Genomic DNA, 16,865 nt, shown 5'->3' with positions numbered 1-16,865 from the left:
TATAGAGGAGCTGTCAGCTCTCCTGTGTGGTGTAGTATGGAGGATCTGTCAGCTCTCCTGTGTGGTGTAGTATAGAGGAGCTGTCAGCTCTCCTGTGTGGTGTAGTATTGAGGAGCCGTTAGCTCTCTAATATGTCTACTTTAGTGACTGCTCAGGGAGGGGGTGCACTGTGCACGTACGTTTGGCTATGTAGTATATATTCATCCTAAGTACATTAATAAAATCAACAGCATAACTTTACGGAAATAACGTTACTTTAATTATATCCAAAACCAAAACGTACACAGCCTCAAATTTCCACTTCCTTCAAGGCATTTTACCAGCAAAAGTAAGACAGTCTTATCAAGGAGCATCGTAATTTCCTCCTCCATCCTGGTGACTGACAACAGCCGATATGACCGGATATGAAGAAAAATAAACACAATCTGTAAACTTAAATAAAAGTACAAGACGGATGAAAACGGAACAGCAGTTAAATACAGGATATGGGGCTTACATTGAAACCACAAAGTATCAGTCATGATTAAGAAATAATAAGATGGGATCAGTGGACAAACTGTTTTATGTAGCCTGTAGCCGTCATGGCTCTGGGATTACTTCTTTCCCTCCCGGCCACTCTCCTCGGCAGCAGTCACAGGGGACAATTCTGCTTCCGGTGAGCTTGAGACATCGTCCTGAGCTTCAGAAGCTGCAAACAAAAAACAGCCCATGTAAATAAATGCACACAACAGCGATATACGGGTGCATTTTTGCAGATATGTTACAGCTGCAAGGCTTTGCCAAACTGAAAGACTTCTGACCCAGACTAACAACACCATAAGGATTATTATAAAACTTCCCTAAAGAGGTTTTATGCTCTGGACAAACACTTATTGTAAGATGTAATAATAAGCGGATTATACCGTATTCTGCTAATGGGACTCAATCTGCTGTAACCAGTGGGGGAACCTGGCAGCGCCACCACAGGAGAAATGAAGCATTACAGTTCTCATTGAAAATCAGTGGGCTGTCCATGTCATGCATATTTAAAATTTAAATGGGCTAAAAATTCTGTACAAAATTCATTTCTTATTAAATCTTAATGGGGACAGAGCTTTTTTATTTTAATACAGAGCTCCAAATCCCCTGTATAGACAGAGTTAAACGGCAACTAAACGTTCAGAAAACCGGACGTGTCATAGTGACATGCTAGAAGTTTTGATCAGTGGGGGTCCGAGCATGGAGACCCCCACCAATCGCTAAAACGAAGCAGCTGAAGTGCTCGGGTGAGCCGCTTGGTTTCTGATCTGCTTTTTTCGGAAACTCGAGAAGTTGGTGTATAGGCTCATAGACTTTCAATTGAGCATGTACACCGTTACCTCGACTTTCCGAGAAAAGCCAACCAGAAACCAAGCGGCTCACCCGAGCACTTCTGCCGCTTTGTTTTAGCTATCGTGGGGTGTCAATGCTCGGACCCCCACTGATCAAAACATCTGACATGTCACTATGACATGTCAGAAGCTTTCTGAAAGTTTAGTTACCCATTAAAACAATATTCTGGCTGGCCATCGCACAATCTTGGAAATCTCCCATTTCCCCCTCTATCCAGGAGGTCATTAGAAGAGTTAATAGCCAATGTTATCATGAAACTTATTTAGTTTCTGATTTAGTTCTTCATGGTCGGAATGTGAAGAGATGGAATTCTTGGACTCATTCAAAATACTATATTTAATTATGATCTTAAATGGCTAATTTGAGATGTGTTTTACTTGTATGGAGTGCCATTCTAATACGAACAGTATTGTGTGTCTGTTACTTGTGTATTTTTGTTTGGTTGTAATGTATAAAAATCTTTCAATAAAAATTTAAGATTTAAAAAAAAAACAATGTTCTGGCTGTCTGCAGCCACCACTAGGGGGAGATGACTGAATACTGATTATTCATTGTACTCAATCATAACACCGCATGCAGTAAGCTCCTAAGCTCCCTGAGGTGATAGGGCTAAAAGATAGCGTGCTGGCTATGACTATGCAGGCAATTTGGAGTTCTGTTTTAGAAAAACTGCGACTGCTATAAAGGTTTTATTCACACATGACTGAATTGCTGGGGATTTTCCATCCGGTATTGCAGCAGAAAATCCGCAACGGATTATAGTGCCAGCAAAGTAGATGAGATTACATCAAATCTTATCCACAAGCTGCACGGAAATTGCTGGTCCTGAATATAGACAACGCCGGGAGAGACTATGAAGAAAAAACATACAACGTATAATGCCACACTTACATTCATTACCTGGGTCACTTGGATAGATCGGTTTTATATAAAAATCTTCAGCCTGGAATGGTAACATTTGCACATAGGACCGTCCTTGTCACATTTCTACAGTTTCTTTGCTGGTCATTACTTTAGTGCAGCGGTTCTAATACTGTAAGGCGCACCACCCCCCCGTCCCCGTCCCCTTTACAGTGACCTGTAGTGCTTCACCGCCAACCATACATCAGCAACCTGAGTAACACGGGTCGATTTGCTCATGATTCGAATCTGATGTTTTTCATTATTAGGACTCTGGTTAATATTTAGGGGGCATACATGTTTTATAAAAACTGAAGTGACAACCAATATAGCCTCCATTACAGCTACCAGAGGAGCGGTCTCCAAAATCTGCCTAGTTTGGTCACTCACCTGGACCTTGGGGGTCGCCTAAATTAACTGCTTCCGAATCACAATCATCAGATTGGGATAAGTTCTCACGTAAAGTGCTGTCACCACTCCCCTCAGGATCTGCAGACAAGAGATGTTGCGTTATATTTCTGCCGGTCATCGCTCCATTGCTTTCACCGGTGCGCAGCGACATTAAAATGGCATTGACCTTCTGTAACATCAAACACGACTTATGTGAAACCGCTAGACTCCGGCATTCACGGAGCTGTAGGGGGTTGTACTGTTTTAGCAATGAATGAAAGTGGAAGGCTGGGCTAACTGGAAGGATTAAAAGTGTAAAACACCTACCGGATTTTTCGGACTATAAGACGCAGTTTTTAGCAAGAATAAATCTTGCTAAAAAGTCCCTGCGTCTTATAGTCCGCAGTCAATGGACCCGGCTTCGCCGGGCCCCATGACCGCGTCATTACTTAACCCCTTCCCGACCCATGACGTGCCGGCACATCATGGAGCTGGAGGGGGGTGATGTATGGAGCGTGCTCACGCGCTGAGCCCGCTCCATACACTGCAGGTGTCAGCTTCTGACACGCTGCTATAACAGCCAGGAACAGCAATTTCGCGGTTCCTGGCAGTTTAAAGGGCTTGTGCCATAAAACACATGTATCCCCTATACACAGGATAAGGGGATACATGTGTGATCGATAAAGAGAACGGGGACAGAAAGTTACCAGGAGCGCTGCATGAGAAGCTGTGACTTCCACGTTCTGTGTCCGGCAGCTTCATAGATATCAATGGGATTCTTCTGCGCATGCGCGAGCGGCTCTCCATTGATCTCTATGGAGCTGCGGAACAGATAAGCTGGACACAGAACCCGGAAGTCCAGGCTTCTCATGTAGCGCTCTGGGTGACTTTCGGTCCCCTGTTCTCCTTATCACTGGGGGTCCCAGCGGTCGGACCCACAGCGATCTCACATTTATCCCCTATCCTGTGGATAGGGGCTACATGTGTTTTATGGCAAACCCATTTAACCCCTTAACCCCTTCCCGCTCCTTGACGTACTATTACGTCATGGCAGCTGTATCGTTCGCGCTCCATGCCGTAATAGTACGTCTCGGGAGTAACGGCCGTTTCGGCCGTCCTCCCGACACATACAGGAGCTGTGACGCTGCTGTCTTGTTCAGCAGCTGTCACAGCTCCTACAGCGGGGACGGATCGCTGTGTCCCCGCTGATTAACCCCTTAAAAGCCGCGTTCTATAGAGATCGCGGCTTTTTAGGGGTTAAGCTGCCATCGCCGGCCTGCTACGCGATAGCGGCCGGCGATGGTGACTATGGCAACCGGACACCAAACAATGGCGTCCGGCTATGCCATAGACGGAAGCCTAGTGGGTCCTGACAACGTCAGGACCCACTATGCTTGCTGTCAGTGAGTAGCTGACAGTTCTAATACACTGCACAACGCATGTAGTGCAGTGTATTAGAATAGCGATCAGGGCCTCCTGCCCTCATGTCCCCTAGTGGGACAAAGTAATAAAGTAAAAAAAAAGTTAAAAAAAGATGTGTAAAAATAAGAAAATAAAAGTTTTAAAAGTAATAAAAGTAAAAGTCCCACTTTTTCCCTTATCAGGCCTTTATTATTAATAAAAATATATAAACAAACAAATAAACTATACATAATTGGTATCGCCGCGTCCGTAACGGCCTGAACTACAAAATTATTTTGTTATTTATCCCGCACGGTGAACGCCGTAAAAAAAAATATTAATAAACCGTACCACAATCACAATTGTTTGGTCACTTCACCTCCCAAAAAATGGAATAAAAAGAGATCAAAAAGTCGCATGTACCTAAAAATGGTCCTGATGGAAAATACAGTTCGTTACGCAACAAATAAGTCCTCGCACGGCTTTATTGATTGAAAAAAAAAAAAACGTTATGGCTCTTAGAATAAGGTAACACAAAAAGTGAATGATTGTTTACAAAACGTATTTTATTGTGCAAACGCCATAAGACATAAAAAAAAACTATAAACATCTGGTATCGCCGTGATCGTATCGCCCCGCAGAATAAAGTTAATATATCATTTATAGCGCACGGTGAACGCTGTAAAAAAAAAAGTATACAAAAACAATAGTAGAATTGCTGTTTATTAGTCACCACGCCACCTAAAAATGGAATAAAAACTGATCAAAAAGCCGCATGCACCCCATGAAAACTACAATGGATTCCTCAAGGGGTCTAGTTTCCAAATTGGGGTCACTTTTGGGGGGTTTCCAATGTTTTGGCACCACAAGACCTCTTCAAACCGGACATGGTGCCTAATAAAAAAGAGGGCTCAAAATCCGCTAGGTGCTCCTTTGCTTCGGAGGCCGGTGCTTCAGTCCATTACCGCCCGAGGGCCACATGTGGGATATTTCTCTAAACTGCAGAATCTGGGCAATAAGTATTAATTTGTGTTTCTCTGATAAATCCTTTTGTGTTATAAAAAAAATGGTATAAAAAGAGTAAATGTCACCTCTACTTTGCTCTAAATTTCTGTGAAACACCTAAAGGGTTCATAAACTTTCTAAATGCTGTTGTGAATACTTTGAGGGGTCTAGTTTCTAAAATGGGGTGTTTGATAGGGGTTTCTAATATATGGGCCCCTCAAAGCAACTTCAGAAATGAACTGGAACCTAAAAAAATAAATAAATGAGGCAATACTTCGCTTCTTACATTATACTGATAATGAGCCGTGCCCACCCCGAGATGACCCCAGTTTTGACCGTTTGTATAAACGGAGACCCCTATTAGACCGTTCCAGTGCCCGGTTTTCCCAAGCATACACCCCCGAGAAGTGTATTTCTATTGATGAGTCCCTGGTACATTTTAAAGGGAGGGTTCAATTCCGCCAGTACCTGCCAGGTAAGAGGGCAAGGTATGGCGTGAAGATGTATAAGCTGCGAGAGTGCATCAGGGTATACCTACAGATTTAGGATATATGAAGGAAAGGCCACCCCCAAACCAGACTGCATCCTGGACTACAATAGGTACATGGGAGGGATGGACTTGTCAAATCAAGTCCTGAAGCCCTACAGCGCCATGCGGTGTGGTATAAGAAGCTGGCCGGGCACATCATACAGATGGCATTGTACAATGCGTATGTGCTACGTCGATGTGCAGGCCAGAGGGGAACTTTCCTGGAATTTCAAGATCTAATCTTTAGGGACCAGGAAGGGGGGGCGCATCGTACCAGGGCAACACTTTCCAGGAGAAGGTCCCCAAACCGGTGGAAAGGGAAAGAGTCAAAAGAGGTGCAGAGTCTGCTATAAGAGGGGGATAAGGAAGAACACAATATACCAATGTGACACGTGTCCCGAAAAACCAGGGCTCTGTATAAAAGATTGTTTTAAAATGTATCATACATCCCTTGATTTTCAATTTACCCTGATGCACTCCGCACAGCTTACCCCCCTCATCTTTCCCTTCTGAGCCCTGCCGTATGCCCAGGCAGCTGATAACAGCCACATGTAGGGTATTGTCGTACCCAGGAGAACCCACATTACAATTTAAGGGGTGTATATCTCCGGTGGCGCATGCTGGGCACACTATATTGGACACTGAAATGGCATATACATATATAAAATTGCAAATCTCACACTGCACCATCTGCTGCGCATTATCTTTTACACAGTACCTGTGGGGTCAAAATGCTCACTACACCTCTAGATGAATGTCTTAAGGGGTGTAGTTTTTAAAATGGGGTCACTTATCGGGGGTTTCAACTGTACTGGTACCTCAGGGGCTTCTGCACACATGACTTAGCACCAGAAAAGCTCCAGTAGGCCAAATGGTGGTCCTTTCCTTCTGAGCCATCCCATGGGCCCAAAGGGCAGTTTATCACCACAAATGGGGTATTGCCGCACTAAGGACAAATTGGGCAACAAAATGGGGTATGTTGTTCCTTGTGAAAATAAGAAATTTTGATCAAAAATGACATCTTATTGGAAAAAATATCATTTTTTTCATTTCACAGCCCAATTCAAATAGGTGCTGTGAAAAAACTGTGCGGTCAAAATGATAACAAAAACCATAAATGAATTCCTTGAGGGGTGTAGTTTCCAAAATGGGGTCACTTCTGGTGGGTTTCCATTGCTTTGATACCTCTGGGGCTCTGCAAATGCAACATGGCACCCGAAAACCAATCCAGCAAAATCTGGACTCCAACAAACACATAGCGCTCCTTTCCGTCTGAGCCCTCCCATGGGCCCAAACGGCAGTTTATCACCACAAATGGGGTATTGCCGCACTAAGGACAAATTGGGCAACAAAATGGGGTATGTTGTTCCTTGTGAAAATAAGAAAATTTGATCAAAAATGACATCTTATTGGAAAAAATATCATTTTTTTCATTTCACAGCCCAATTCAAATAGGTGCTGTGAAAAAACTGTGCGGTCAAAATGATAACAAAAACCATAAATGAATTCCTTGAGGGGTGTAATTTCCAAAATGGGGTCACTTCTGGTGGGTTTCCATTGTTTTGATACCTCAACGCCTCTTCAAACCTGGCATGCTGCCTAAAATATATTCTAATAAAAAAGAGGCCTCAAAATGCACTAGGTGCTTCTTTGCTTCTAGGGCTTGTGTTTTAGTCCACGAGCGCAGTAGGGCCACATGTGGGACATTTCTAAAAACTGCAGAATCTGGACAATACATATTTAGTAGTGTTTCTCTGGTAAAACCTTCTCTGTTACTAAAAAAAAATTGAATAAAATTGAAATTCAGCAGAAAAAATGAAATTTGCAAATTTAATTTCCACTTTGCTTTAATTCCTGTGAAATGCCTGAAGGGTTAAAAAACTTTCTATATGCTGTTTTGAATACTTTGAGGGGTCTAGTTTTTAAAATGGGGTGTTTTATGGGGGTTTCTAACACATAGTCCCCTCAAATCCACTTCAGAACTGAACTGGCACCTTCAAAAAAAGGCTTTTGAAATTTTCTTAAGAATATGAGAAATTGCTGTTTATGTTCTAAGCCTTGTAACGTCCAAGAAAAATAAAAGAATGTTCAAAAAACGATGCCAATGAAAAGTAGACATATGGGAAATGTGAACTAGTAACTATTTTGGGTGGTATAACCGTCTGTTTTTCAAGCAGATGCATTTAAATTCTGAAAAATGCTATTTTTTGTAAATTTTCTCTAAATTTTGCAATTTTTCACAAATAAAGACTGAATATATCGACCAAATTTTACCACGAACATGAAGCCCAAAGTGTCACGAGAAAACAATCTCAGAATCGCTTGGATAGGTTTAAGCATTCCGACGTTATTACCACATAAAGTGAAATATGTCAGATTTGAAAAATGGGCTCTGAGCCTTAAGGCCCAAACTAGGCTGCGTCCTTAAGGGGTTAAGGACGCAGCCTAGTTTGGGCCTTAAAGGAACAGTGTCATCACAAATATTTTATTTATATGTTAAAGATGTTAGTGCCTTAATATAAACGTTTATTTTCATTTGTGTGTTTGTGTTTTACTGTTTCTTTTTTTCACACTTTTTCTTCCCTATGGGGGCTGCCATTTTTTGTTCCATTTCTGTGTGTGTCGATTAACGACACACACAGACATGGAATACGGCAGCCACAGTCCCATAGGGACTGCGAACGGCTCCCGTCCCATTGACTGCCGTGTACGGCGTCTGTGTGGGAACTGCGCATGCGCCGCTCCCACACAGTCCTATTCGAAATTGGCGCCGTCCGGCGCCATTTTCCTGTGGACCGGAAGTCGCGGCCGGACAGTGATATTACTACTTCCGGTCGCGGCTTCCGGACAAGTGCACATGGGACAGCGGCAGCAAAGGGAGCGGACGGGCCGCGGCGGCAGGAGCAGGTAAGCGATTTCAATGTATGTTAGTGTTTGTGTGTGTTTACTACTGCATGCAAACCTACTACACTGTGAGTTACCTCAAAAAATGGCGACACACAGTGTAGCAGGTTAAACCTTTCAAACCCCTCGTTTATCCCGGCACTAGCCAGGATAAAGGAGGGGGGGATGCTGAGCGCTCACTAGAGCGATAGCTTTTAACCCAATGTTGCAATGCTGCAATTTTGGGAACTAGCTCCAAACAGCTCCATCTAGTGACCAAAAATGGGTAGTATTATAAATTTTGAAAAATTTGAAAAAATTTATAATATTTCCTGACTCGCGAAAAAAATAAAAAAAATTTGAACAATGTTTAATCACCCACACACTAAATGTTTAAATTTTAAAAAAAAAACATGTTTTTGGGGCGACACCATGCCTTTAAGGCTCAGAGCCCATTTTTCAAATCTGACATATTTCAATTTATGTGGTAATAACGTCGGAATGCTTAAACCTACCCAAGCGATTCTGAGATTGTTTTCTCGTGACACTTTGGGCTTCATGTTCGTGGTAAAATTTGTTTGATATATTTAGTCTTTATTTGTGAAAAATTGCAAAATTTAGAGAAAATTTACAAAAAATAGCATTTTTCAGAATTTAAATGCATCTGCTTGAAAAACAGATGGTTATACCACCCAAAATAGTTACTAGTTCACATTTCCCATATGTCTACTTTAGATTGTCATCGTTTTTTGAACATTATTTTATTTTTCTTGGACGTTACAAGGCTTAGAACATAAACAGCAATTTCTCATATTCTTAAGAAAATGTCAAAAGCCTTTTTTTGAAGGTACCTCTTGAGTTCTGAAGTGGATTTGAGGGGCCTATGTATTAGAAACCCCCATAAAACACCCCATTTTAAAAACTAGACCCCTCAAAGTATTCAAAACAGCATATAGAAAGTTTTTTAACCCTTCAGGCATTTCACAGGAATTAAAGCAAAGTGGAAATGAAATTTTCAAATTTCATTTTTTCTGCTGAATTTCAATTTTATTAAAAAAAATTCTGTAACAGAGAAGGTTTTACCAGAGAAATACTACTAAATATGTATTGTCCAGATTCTGCAGTTTTTAGAAATGTCCCACATGTGGCCCTACTGCGCTCGTGGACTAAAACACAAGCCCTAGAAGCAAGAAAGCACCTAGTGCATTTTGAGGCCTCTTTTTTATTAGAATATATTTTAGGCAGCATGCCAGGTTTGAAGAGGTGTTGAGGTATCAAAGCAATGGAAACCCACCAGAAGTGACCCCATTTTGGAAACTACACCCCTCAAGGAATTCATTTATGGTTTTTGTTATAATTTTGACCGCACAGTTTTTTCACAGCACCTATTTGAATTGGGCTGTGAAATGAAAAAAATGATATTTTTTCCAATAAGATGTCATTTTTGATCAAAATTTCTTATTTTCACAGGGAACAAAATACCCCATTTTGTTGCCCAATTTGTCCTTAGTGCGGCAATACCCCATTTGTGGTGATAAACTGCCGTTTGGGCCCATGGGAGGGCTCAGAAGGAAAGGAGCGCTATGTGTTTGTTGGAGTCCAGATTTTGCTGGATTGGTTTTCGGGTGCCATGTCGCATTTGCAGAGCCCCAGAGGTATCAAAGCAATGGAAACCCACCAGAAGTGACCCCATTTTGGAAACTACACCCCTCAAGGAATTCATTTATGGTTTTTGTTATCATTTTGACTGCACAGTTTTTTCACAGCACCTATTTGAATTGGGCTGTGAAATGAAAAAAATGATATTTTTTCCAATAAGATGTCATTTTTGATCAAAATTTCTTATTTTCACAAGGAACAACATACCCCATTTTTTTGCCCAATTTGTCCTTAGTGCGGCAATACCCCATTTGTGGTGATAAACTGCCGTTTGAGCCCATGGGAGGGCTCAGAAGGAAAGGACCACCATTTGGCCTACTGGAGCTTTTCTGGTGCTAAGTCATGTATGCAGAAGCCCCTGAGGTACCAGTACAGTTGAAACCCCCGAGAAGTGACCCCATTCTAAAAACTACACCCCTTAAGACATTCATCTAGAGGTGTAGTGAGCATTTTGACCCCACAGGTATTGTGTAAAAGATAATGCGCAGCAGATGGTGCAGTGTGAGATTTGCAATTTTATATATATATGCCATTTCAGTGTCCAATATATTGTGCCCAGCATGCGCCACCGGAGATATACACCTCATAAACTGTAATGTGGGTTCTCCTGGGTACGGCAATAACCTACATGTGGCTGTTATCAGCTGCCTGGGCATACGGCAGGGCTCAGAAGGGAAAGATGAGGGGGGTAAGCTGTGCGGAGTGCATCAGGGTAAACTAAAAATCAAGGGATGTATGATACATTTTAAAACAATCTTTTATACAGAGCTCTGGTTTTTCGGGACACCTGTCACATTGGTATATTGTGTTCTTCCTTATCCCCCTCTTATAGCAGACTCTGCACCTCTTTTGACTCTTTCCCTTTCCACCAGTTTGGGGAACTTCTCCTGGAAAGTGTTGCCCTGGTACGATGCGTGTGGCCTCGCTTCCAGAAGTACTGGGTGCTTCCCCTTCCTGGTCCCTAAAGATTAGATCTTGAAATTCCAGGAAAGTTCCCCTCTGGCCTGCACATCGACGTAGCACGTACGCATTGTACAAAGCCATCTGTATGATGTGCCCGGCCAGCTTCTTATACCACACCGCATGGCGCTGTAGGGCTTCAGGACTTGATTTGACACGTCCATCCCTCCCATGTACCTATTGTAGTCCAGGATGCAGTCTGGTTTGGGAGTGGCCTTTCCTTCATATATCCTAAATCTGTAGGTATACCCTGATGCACTCTCGCACAGCTTATACATCTTCACGCCATACCTTGCCCTCTTACCCGGCAGGTACTCGCGGAATTGAATCCTCCCTTTAAAATGTACCAGGGACTCATCAATATAAATACACTTCTCGGGGGTGTATGCTTGGGAAAACCGGGCACTGAAACGGTCTAATAGGGGTCTCCGTTTATACAAACGGTCAAAACTGGGGTCATCTCGGGGTGGGCACGGCTCATTATCAGTATAATGTAAGAAGCGAAGTATTGCCTCATTTATTTATTTTTTTAGGTTCCAGTTCAGTTCTGAAGTTGCTTTGAGGGGCCCATATATTAGACACCCCTATCAAACAACCCATTTTAGAAACTAGACCCCTCAAAGTATTCACAACAGCATTTAGAAAGTTTATGAACCCTTTAGGTGTTTCACAAAAATTTAGAGCAAAGTAGAGGTGAAATTTCCATTTTTTTTTGGTCAGAAAATCCTCTTTATACCATTTTTTTTATAACACAAAAGGATTTATCAGAGAAACGCAACTCAATACTTATTGCCCAGATTCTGCAGTTTAGAGAAATATCCCACATGTGGCCCTCGGGCGGTAATGGACTGAAGCACCGGCCTCCGAAGCAAAGGAGCACCTAGTGGATTTTGAGGCCTCTTTTTTATTAGGCACCATGTCCGGTTTGAAGAGGTCTTGTGGTGCAAAAACATTGGAAACCCCCCAAAAGTGACCCCAATTTGGAAACTAGACCCCTTGAGGAATCCATTGTAGTTTTCTTGGGGTGCATGCGGCTTTTTGATCAGTTTTTATTCTATTTTTAAGAGTCGTGGTGACTAATAAACAGCAATTCTACTATTGTTTTTTTATTCTATTTTTTTTACAGCGTTCACCGTGCGCTATAAATGAGATATTCACTTTATTCTGCGGGGCGATACGATTACGGCGATACCAGATGTTTATAGTTTTTTTTATGTCTTATGGCGTTTGCACAATAAAATACGTTTTGTAAACAATCATTCACTTTTTGTGTTATCTTATTCTAAGAGACATAACGTTTTTATTTTTCAATCAATAAAGCCGTGCGAGGACTTATTTTTTGCGTAACGAACTGTAGTTTCCATCAGGACCATTTTTAGGTACATGCGACTTTTTGATCTCTTTTTATTCCATTTTTTGGGAGGTGAAGTGACCAAACAATTGTTATTGTGGTACGGTTTATTATTATTTTTTTTTACGGCGTTCACCGCGCGGGATAAATAACGAAATAATTTTGTAGTTCAGGCCGTTACGGACGCGGCGATACCAATTATGTATAGTTTATTTGTTTGTTTATATATTTTTATTAATAATAAATGAGTGATAAGGGAAAAGGGGGGATTTTTACTTTTAATACTTTTAAAACTTTTATTTTCTTATTTTTACACAACTTTTTTTAACTTTTTTTTTACTTTATTACTTTGTCCCACTAGGGGACATGAGGGCAGGAGGCTCTGATCGCTATTCTAATACACTGCACTACATGCGTAGTGCAGTGTATTAGAACTGTCAGCTACTCACTGACAGCAAGCATAGTGGGTCCTGACGTTGTCAGGACCCACTAGGCTTCCGTCTATGGCATAGCCGGACGCCATTGTTTGGTGTCCGGTTGCCATAGTCACCATCGCCGGCCGCTATCGTGTAGCAGGCCGGCGATGGCGGATTAACCCCTAAGAAGCCGCGATCGCTATTGAACGCGGCTTCTGAGGGGTTAATCGGCGGGGGAGCTCCGCGATCGGTCCCGGCACATTGAGCAGTGATAGTCTGCTGTCGGAAACAGCAGCTATCACAGCTCATGAACGCGCCCCGCGCAAACGGCGCCGTGTTTACTCCATGACATACTATTATGTCATGGAGCGCGAACGATGCACTTACCATGACATAATAGTATGTCCTGGAGCGTTAAGGGGTTAATTAGTTAAATGCCGTGGTCAATAGCGACCGCGGCATTTATAGGGGTTTTTCTATAAGGGAAATGTATTACGTATCCACAGGATATGTCATAAATGTAAGATAGATGCAGGTCCCACCTCTGGGACCCGCACCTATCTCTAGAACGGGGCCCCCTGACCCCTGTTCCAGCTTTCTGTGCTCTACCGGCAACTTGATTACATGTGGAGTTACTGAAACAGCTTAACTCGCGGAGCTACGCTGTTTCCGTAACGCCCATAGAACTGAACAGTAGTTACGGAAACAGCGTTGCTCGCATGCTACGCTACTTCCGTAAATGCCATTTACTACTATGGGAGTTCGAGAAACAGCGTAGTTACGCTGTTTCAGTAACTCCACATGTAGCCAAGTGGGCGCTGGTTCAAGTCCCCTAGGGGAACTAATAAAATGTGTAAAAAATAAATAAAATGTTAGATACATTTTCAGGAGTGTAAAAAAAAAAATATTTAAAGTAAAAATAAAAATAAATGTTCCCATTTTTCCCCAAGCACAATGTGAAGAATAAAATAATTTGGTATCGCTGTGTTCGTAAAAGTCTGATCTATTACACTATGCCATTATTTAACCCGCACGGTGAGTTTAAAAATGTAAAACATCAAAATAGTTTTTTGGTCACCTTAGTGCTTAAAATATGAAATAACAAAAAAAGTGATAAAAAAAAAAATCGGATGTGCCAATAAAACTACAGCTCGTCCCTTAAAAAATAAGCCCCCACACCGCTCAAATCGATGAAAAAAATATAAAAACATTTTGGCTCTCAGAATGTGGTGAATCAGAATAAATTATTTTTTAACAAATAATTTTTTTCCTATTTTCTGTTGTCTAAAACCTGGGTGCGTCATATGGTCAGGTGCGTCGTATAGTCCGAAAAATACGGTAAGTTTACTCATCAGACACGTCACCAACAATTTATAGCCAATACACCTAAAGGTGGCCTCACATCTTAGGCTGCATTCACACGAGCGTGACAGATTTACGCTCGTGAAAAACGCACGTAAATCTGTCCGTGTGCGTTGTGTTATGCATCCTTGTGCTTTGCGAGTGGCATGTGTTTTTCACGCACTTTTTTTTTTCAATCTAATTGATGCGTAAAACTCGGACAGCACACGGAAATGCATCTGTGTGCGGTCCGTGGTTTTCACGCACCCATTGACTTCAATGAGCGACTAGGTGGCTGGAAACGCACCAATATAGGACACGCAGTGAGTTTCACGCAACAGACACTCGCTGCATGGAAACTCACGCGTGTGTGAATAGCCCCATTGAAATCCATGGCGCAGTGTGGCCCCAGCCTAATTGTTTTTTCAGATTGTCAGACGGTTCAAATATGCGCCAAATTTATTAATATGTGTGTGCGCGCCTTTTAATAAATTTGGCGAAAATCCTCTCGATCTCCCTACTGGGCCTTGATACAATAAGAGAAGAAGAAACAATGTTTCCAGAGAGTCCAGGGGCATCAACGCCTTCTATCTGCCCCCTGCATCTTACTAACCTACAGCCAGTAAGAGTTCCATAAACGCATGATCAGACTTCACAGGGTTTGTTTGCAGTCTATAACCATAAAGACACACAGGTCTGCACTGGCGCTGTATACACTAAAACAGGAAGATATTTTTTCAAGACTATTTTCAAAGTTGCTTCATTTTTTTTACTTTAGATGCACGGAGATTAAAGAAAAATTGGTTGCAAAACTGCACATACCGTTGAAGGCAGGATGAAGAATCGGAGGGAGCGGATAAAAACTCCTCTAACGCCAAAAAGGTCTCCCATACAAACAAATAATGTGAAAACGTAGAGGTCCCTATAATATTTCTTACCTTCACCCTCGCTGTCCGTCTGCTCCGCCGGTTCGTTCGGTTCGCTCTCATACACACTGTCAGTACTTGCAATTAACGTTGGGCACTCTCTGTAGACGGAGAAGCTGTCCGACTTGTTACCTGCAGAACAAAATCATGGAAATGATCGCTGTGATCTCAGGTAACGCGACTCTCTACATTTCTTCAACGTGGATAGAAAAATGTTTAATCCAAGATTAAATATCCACCAATAGAGGAAACTCATTGCAGCACTGGGGTCCGGGGTTCGACTCCAGACAAGCACAACAAAACATACTGTTAACAGACTTCCTATGAAATTGCCCCATTGGGGACAAGGACTTATATGAGTGATGACACATTCTGTACAGCGCTGCAGAATATGTTCGCACTATATAAGCAACGGGAAATAATCTGAACTGAGTCGGCCCAGATGGAGTGCTGTGAATGAAGCCACTGGTTTGTTTGTTTTTTTAAGTTTTTCGGGTTGCGACTTATTTAATTCTATATCTATGCAGGATAAACTGAGAAAAACAGAGCTGTGACCATTATATGGATATTACAAGATAAATCAGTATAGATTGTTCCCCACCGATCAAAGGCGCTATGAGAATTGAGCGGTACTGCGCATGCTGGTAACTGCTGTATTCTTTTTATGGGACTGTGGCCGAGCATGCGCAGTACCGCTCCAGTCACATAGGGGACGCTCTATCTCCTAATCAGTCGAGGTCCCGGGGGTTGGCCCCCACCGATCAGACATTTATCAGCTATCCTGTGTAAAGGTGATAAATGTTCTTAGTGGGAAAACTCCTTTAAAAACGGTGAACGATACCTTTCAGCTAACAAGCACAGTGGCATGACACCGGCCTGCCTGAGCGGATCCCTCCTCAATGCATAGGCAGACTGAATTCTAGGGGTTTGTTTAGACGACAAATCCACGGAAATTTTCAATACACGTGGATTGGTTTTTTAAAACACACAGAAATCGGGGCATGCTAGGGATTTTCATATCCGCAGTATGCCAATGTTGTCACGGAAAGGCCACAGATTTTAACCCTTTGAAATGATGACATCAATGGGAAATGCGCAACAAAATTCACGTGTAACATGTTTTGCTGAAGAATTTGAAGTTGATTTATGCGGCCACGTCTGGACTTCGCCTAATTGTCATGCACTGGTCCATCAGGCCCTGTACTACAAATAACATATACATAAAGCTTACAGTACATGTGTCATACATAGCCCCGGAAAGCTCCTCAGGCAGACGTGTGTCATGTATTGTGTATTAGGTGCAGGTGATGGTGCAGGGAGGTGACAGTCCAGTTCAGGGGAGCATATATTTTCTTTAACTGAACTCCGGCCATCCCCAGGTAACCCAAAATATGTTCAGGGAGGAGGTCTTTTCCTCTCTCACACTGAAGCTAAGGGGGACAGGCTCTGGAGATGTCCCGGTTTCTTTTTTTATATTTTAATCAACCCTAATGTATATAAAAAGGTAAACGCTGACTGTGACACATTGGGAAAGATTTATCAAAACTTGTACACCTGAAAAGTGGCAAATTTTCAGATCCCACGTTCCATTTTAAGAGGCCATTTGGAAAATGAAGGCAGTGACCGGATTGCTTACCTTGGGCACAATTCCACATTTCCTTTGCACCAGTTTTAATAAGTCTCCCCCACTAACTAGTAACACATCTATTAAAAACCCAAACTAAGCACTTTCC

At 42.2% G+C, this 16,865-nt stretch overlaps 1 protein-coding gene across 4 annotated transcripts in view; it reads right to left on the bottom strand.

Moving 5' to 3' along the window:
- Positions 1-236: 236 nt before the first annotated feature.
- TDRD6 (tudor domain containing 6) overlaps positions 237-16,865 on the bottom strand; it is an 81,591-nt gene continuing 64,962 nt past the window's right edge. For all 4 annotated transcript variants that reach the window (XM_075860956.1, XM_075860957.1, XM_075860958.1 and 1 more), the window contains 3 exons: positions 15,145-15,264; positions 2,662-2,760; positions 237-688 (listed from right to left, as the gene is read on the bottom strand). In XM_075860956.1, the coding sequence (XP_075717071.1) occupies positions 594-688; positions 2,662-2,760; positions 15,145-15,264 (314 nt within the window). In that variant the 3' untranslated portion in view covers positions 237-593. The remainder of the gene's footprint in view (positions 689-2,661; positions 2,761-15,144; positions 15,265-16,865) is intronic.

This window comes from Rhinoderma darwinii, chromosome 4 (genome assembly GCF_050947455.1).
Source record: "Rhinoderma darwinii isolate aRhiDar2 chromosome 4, aRhiDar2.hap1, whole genome shotgun sequence".
Lineage (NCBI taxonomy): Eukaryota > Metazoa > Chordata > Amphibia > Anura > Rhinodermatidae > Rhinoderma > Rhinoderma darwinii.
This window is presented reverse-complemented; position numbering and strand designations above follow the sequence as displayed.